This window comes from Limulus polyphemus, unplaced genomic scaffold (genome assembly GCF_000517525.1).
Source record: "Limulus polyphemus unplaced genomic scaffold, Limulus_polyphemus-2.1.2 Scaffold429, whole genome shotgun sequence".
NCBI lineage: Eukaryota > Metazoa > Arthropoda > Merostomata > Xiphosura > Limulidae > Limulus > Limulus polyphemus.
The window spans coordinates 292,847-299,154 of NW_013666039.1; the positions used below are offsets into that span (position 1 = coordinate 292,847).

At 34.9% G+C, this 6,308-nt stretch overlaps 1 protein-coding gene across 1 annotated transcript in view; it reads right to left on the reverse strand.

Moving 5' to 3' along the window:
* LOC106458209 (thyroid peroxidase-like) overlaps window positions 1-6,308 on the reverse strand; it is a 105,833-nt gene that overhangs the window by 46,673 nt on the left and 52,852 nt on the right. The window contains exons 8-9 of the mRNA XM_022384345.1: window positions 4,999-5,153; window positions 642-1,023 (exon numbers count right to left, since the gene is read on the reverse strand). Of these exons, the coding sequence (XP_022240053.1) occupies window positions 642-1,023; window positions 4,999-5,153 (537 nt within the window). The remainder of the gene's footprint in view (window positions 1-641; window positions 1,024-4,998; window positions 5,154-6,308) is intronic.

Below are 6,308 nucleotides of genomic sequence, written 5' to 3' on the forward strand. Positions count from 1 at the left end.
AATCAAGAAAGGACTTGTATCGCTGAAGTTTCTCAAAAAAGAATTTCTACGGGAAATTAACGAACAAGCAGATACACCACAGAAGAAATATAAAATAATTCTACTTCGGAATAACTCAACAAGTTACAAGTATCACTATTGTATAATAAAGAGTAAACTTTTTGAGAGAAATTAATACAAAGATACAGAAAAATACTGAAACAAAACGCTTGAAGAGAGCACAAACTAAACGTTATAACATGAGCACTGCCAAACCAGAAATTATAGTTCTGTAGAATTAAATAGAAGGAGTCACATGCATCAAGAGAGTATGTCGCACTCTTATTGGTGGAGGGTTGTTGCATGAGAGACACACTGGAATCGATCAATTCCAATTGAGTGAATGATTAAAGGCTTGTGACATGCATAAAAAAATGTTGCATATAGAGGACAGCACTGAACGAAAATTGCTATTTATGTCAGACTAGGTAATGTACCATATCAGAACATTAGTGTTATGAATAAATAAGAAGCATTATTAAAGTTTTAACAGCAAAACCAATCATATGGTAAGTTTTCTTTTGGTATAAAAATACAGAAAGCATTAAAAACAAGTTTCAGTTTACATGCAATTTTGAAAAGTCTAGAAAATTATTGCTTACCTGACTTAGAGTCAAAGAATGAACTATTTGTCATTTCTCCTGTTATGAATTCATCCACAGCCTGTGACCTCTGAGTGACCAGACCCATCATAAGTTCAGTCATCCCATTAAACTTATACATGTCTTCTGGATTAAAGAAAGTTTGACTCATGGGTTTGAAGCCCACCTTTTGAGTCTCCTTACTGTACAGATCAAATTGTGAAGGCATCATAGAGTAAAGAAATCCTAAAACAGCTGAAGCTACAACATTAGATACTCCAGGATTTGAATTGATGTCATAGCGGCTATAATAACCAGTGGTCTGAGGCTTGAGGTCATAGAGATTCATGACTTCTTCACCAAGTAGTTCCAAAAGGAGCTCATTATATGTCACATGCTGAAACTAATAAAATAGAAAATTTTCAAGTCTGAACACATAATGAAGGTTTACATTTGAAAAGTTATTCCATGTATTACTCTGAAATAAACATAACACAACCTGTTACAATTATCAAACTCATCACTACTTGTCACTGAAAGTCAGCATTTATAAGATAATTAGAATTTACTTAATTGCATGATTGATAACCTTAAGTACTTTGCTCCTTGCCTGAGCTTAGTAAAGAGCCTTTTGAAGGTTTGAAGAAAACTTATGCATAATGTGATACCTGCCAACTATATTATTAATTCATGACTATGAATAGTCATACCAGGCAATACTGAAAAAAACCCAAAACAAAGTGTGATGTTATTTCTCCAGGACAAACTCTGAAGCTCTAAACAGGTCTTTATATAGGTGTATGACTGTTCCAACTTGCAGTAATGACTGACCTTATCAAAAAGATAGTTTTAGATCTTTTTTTTTGTAAAGTAAAATATTTGAGAAAGTACAATGTTTCCCCCCTCCCCAACTGTAACCATCAAAGTGAGAAAAAAAAAACCTGTAAGTTCTTCCATTTCCCTGAGAATCTAAAACAATTGAAAATTTGAAGAAAGCAATACAAGTTTGTATGTTATTGTTTTACATGAAAAATAAACAAGGTTAGTACAAAGAGTGAGGTACTGTAAATATTTTCTTTCCTTAATCATACATTTAATGCATTAATATAATAAGCAGAGGCATTTCTAGGTGTTTGAAAGATTCATGACTCAAGCGTATAGGCAAGTGAATTTTCGGCATTTCAGTATGGTATCGATCATGATTTTCTATTCTGATTTTTCAAGACATCAACTGGGAATTTATGGCACTGTCAAATAGATACGGGGCATGGGCCCAAGGTGGCAGTGCCTAGAAGTGCCTCTAATAATGACAGTGCCTAGTAACACCTCTAATAATAAGAACAATGTTTATGCACTACAGGCTAAACTGTGTAATGTCCAAAAATAATAGTACTGTTAATATTTATTACTTTACTGCTCATTAAGACTGCTTGACACTCTTGCCTTTTCCTATCCTAAGTCAAAGAAAAATAAAAATATTATTAATATCTGCTTGTATTATGAAATATAAGTTTTTTTTTGCAATTATATCACAAACTTGGAGATTATAATAATTCGAAACCAGGATTTATCTACAAAATTCAACTAGGCTTTTTTTCTAACTTTTTATGAAAATGAATGCCTTGCTGTGCTGGGTGTAGCCAGGTTGAACAGGAATCTGAATATAAACCCTGTATAAATTATAAATTGTACAACGTTTCCAATCAAAAATAGCTAAGCTATGCCATGATTTATTAAAGGTTTTGCAAAAAAAATATATATAGTAATAAAAAACTGAAATAAGGAGATCCCTTTCACATCAAAGAACAAAGTTTGTCTTCCAAGCTCTTTTGCAACATTTAGCAATTAAATAATAATATTTGGTTATACAAAAGTACAAGTTACAGTTCTCTGGAGCAGTATGGAGGAGCTGAGAGAAAACTTTTCACACTACAAGCTTTGCAATATACTAAAGGATCTTGTTGGTGTTGCATCTAATGGTGTGATAACATTCTGCAGTGAACTATTTCCTGGCTCTACATCTGATAACAATATTTTAAATGCATCTGGAACATTAAGTAAACTTTTACCAAGAGATCTTATATTATCTAACAAGGGATTCATCATGAGTGAAGGGCGTTTCTGATGAGGGGCTTGATTTAAACATTCCAGTTGCTGACTATAGATCTCTGCATTGACAGTCTGCTGTGGATTGAGGAGTTTGATGGAACTGGATGGAAGTTATGTATATTCATGATTAATAAAAGGTTATCTTAGAACATGAGAAGTTGCTTCTCTTATATGTAATTGTAAAAAATGCAAAAATGCCCATAAAAACTGCAAAACATAAAAATGTGAAACCACAGGTTTGCATGTATCTCTGCATGGACTCAACAAACCTTCATGCCAAATTTATTGAAGATCTATCAACAGGGAGTGAAGTAGTGGTAAAAAATGTAAAAATTTCCATCAGAGTACAAGGAAGATAAATAGAATTCCTGGTAGATACACGAACAGCCAGAACACTGGTGGTTCTTGTGGTGTATTACAAACTTAGGTAAGTTGATACAAACTTCTTCTGTTGATTAGAATTAAACAAATTGTGGAGTTCATCTGTCAGTTTTTACTGTGCAGCAGATCAACTGATGTTCCTTGAGAGAGTTATTTGATGCTGGCCAGACCAGACTCAGGAACAGTACCCACATGTACACAAGTGTTCTGTAGTTTACTATGAATAAAGTCTAGTGTATTTGTGTCATGTACATGAAATAAGATGTTTTCTGTCCAATAGGGAAGCAACATTAGCCAAGGAAGTTAACTGTCTAGGGAGGGATGAAATCCCAGTCTTGATCTGCAGTTATGGACAATTGGTTATCCAGCTTCACATAGGAATGGTCATTGCCACCATAGACAAAGTGGAAATAACAAATGGTAGCAGTATTCATAGTGTTGCATCCATCATGCTGCATCTGAAAGCAAATATACAGTAACCAACACATCTAATAACACTAGTTGAGGATTATGCAAACAATCTAGACTCAATGCAGTGGCAGCAACTCAGTGATTTGTTGGCTGAATATGCAGATATATTTGTGGGATCAGATAGCCACATTTATATTAATATAGTATTATTCAAAATTTATCAGTTATTCTAGGAATGTGCAGTTTTCACATAACACTTGGTCAAGAAAGTCATTAAGTTGATTTAATTCTAGTTGCCTTTGTTCCTTTGTCACTCTACTGAAGTCACACTCTTCTTGCCATAGACATGTCTGTAATGGTACACATTTTGCAAAAATGTAAATAGCAGTGCCTTATAATAGTAGTTAATGTGGTTTCTGGAAGTTACAGCCTCCCCTACATTTGAGTGATAGCAAATAGTCATATGGTAGCACTAGTCACTCTGGGTAAATCCAAAGTTACCTATGATATAAAAAATGACGAAATGAAACATCTGGTAGATGATTTCATGCTAGTAAGTTCCAGGGAGAGAATAGTTCCCATTTAGTAGAAGCAACAGTCCATCATCTAAGCAAGAACATATACTGTGCTTGTGTGTGTTTTATTATCACAAATATTGTGCTTTTTGTATTATACTTTGTGTCCAGTTCACTTTTTCTGAAGAAGTAGGGTATCCAAAGAAACTCAGTATTATTTTGTAATGGCTATCTTGTTGGATCTTCTGTTATTCAGCAAGCCTGCACACTATCTAACAATAACATAGAATGTCCTTATGCTATCAAAAGAAAAGCTAATAAAATGCCAACAATATGCAAACTTTTCATCACGTTGAATTAAGTTAGGCTCATCATCGAATAAAACTGCAAATTCTTAAAAGTAACTAATGTCCATATAATGACGCCGCCGTGTTATTGGTTTGTTTACAACCAGGTTTGTAGTCGTTCAGTTCGTTGCTAAGGGTATGATGCATCGACTTTCCGCTATCTTATTGCAATATATTATTTGCTTGTTTGTTTTGAATTTCGCGCAAAGCTACACAAGGGCTATCTACGCTAGCCGTCCCTAATTTAGCAGCGTAAGACAGCTAGTCTTAGGGAAGGCAGCTAGTCATCACCACCACTGCCGACTCTTGGGCTACTCTTTTACCAACGAATAGTGGGATTGACCGTGACATTGTAATGCCCCCACAGCTGAAAGGGCGAGCATGTTTGGTGTGACTGGGATTCGAACCCGCGACCCTCAGATTGCGAGCCGAGCGCCCTAACCACCTGGCCATGCCAGGCCTATTGCAATAGAATAAAATTATATTACTAAACCTGTTGTGGTATCGTTATTATACTTACTCATATAATTAACTTTGCTTAATACTTTTTTTAAATGTTAGTATTGCCTTGATACATTTCAGAGGTCTTGTGATAAGTTTCTTAAGGCTAATTACCTCTGCTACAACAATCCTTCGTGCCTCTTCGAAAAGTTCATCATTTTGCCAGTGAGGGTTGAGCTCAGATAAAACACGTGCAATTCTGTTGTGTTCCCTCATCCATATCGTATGTATTACCATCAATCCCGCGTTCTCATTTACTCGCACGTCACCTATTGGTAAGAAAAAGAAACTTCAACGACAAACAGAAAACAAAAGTTAATTGGACAAGAGCACTAAACTGCTGTTTGTTTGTTTGAAATTAAGCACAAAGATACACATCTGTGTTCTGCCCACCACGGGTATCGAAGCCCGGTTTCTAGCGTTGTAAGTCCGTAGACATATCACTGTACCACTTTGGGGGGAACACTAAACTGGAAGCAGAGCGTATATTTGAAATGAAGCTTCAAACTAATTCATTGTTTTACTATATCTATTATTAGATTAAAAATAGTATGTATAACAATGTTTTCTTCTTAAACAGTAGGCCTGGTATGGTCTAGTGGTTAGGGGCTCAACTCACAATATACAGTTCGTGATATCGAATTCCGTCGTTAGTAAAAGAGTAGCCAAAGAATTGGCGGTGGGTGGTGTTGACTAGCTGCCTTCCCTTTAGTCTATCACTTATTAATTGAGGACGGTTAGCGCAGTTAACCCTCGAATAGCTTTGTGCTAAATTCTAAAAAACAAACAACCTTAAACAACATTATTAAATCAATTCTTATCATATACCAGTGACTTCTTAAACATAAATTTATTAAAAAAAAAACTTTTGCTAATCATAGTTATGTACACTATTATAAGTTGAAGGTTTATATTTTTACAATTTTATTACATAGTCATTGTTCGAAATGATTTGTTTAGATTCTAGTGTCAAAACAAAGTATTTTCAGCTTTTGAACAGAGCTGGCGTTGTAAGATAGACAAGGCCCTTGGCCGCACAATAAAAATAATTTTATCAATGAATTCAGTTGCCAAGGTTGCTGTACTTTATAGGTTCTTCTCACTCGTTTCGCCTAGAAGGGCATATATGTCTTGGCTACTCAACTGGAAACTGGGGCATAGCTTTCAGCTTCCTTCTCTATCCAGTAAAAGCAAGAAGAATAAGAATATTCCAAAATATATTGTTACATATCTGCTTCTTTGTTAATTTCCCGTAGAATTTTTTTCCGAGAAACTTCAGCGATACAAGTCCTTTCTTAATTAAAACTAGTTTATTCTTTCTCGATACAACTTTGCAATACAGAATTTCCCCGGTCACTTTAACTTAACTACTTTTATAAACACACGCTATAACTCACAGCGATTAATACACTTTACTTACGGTG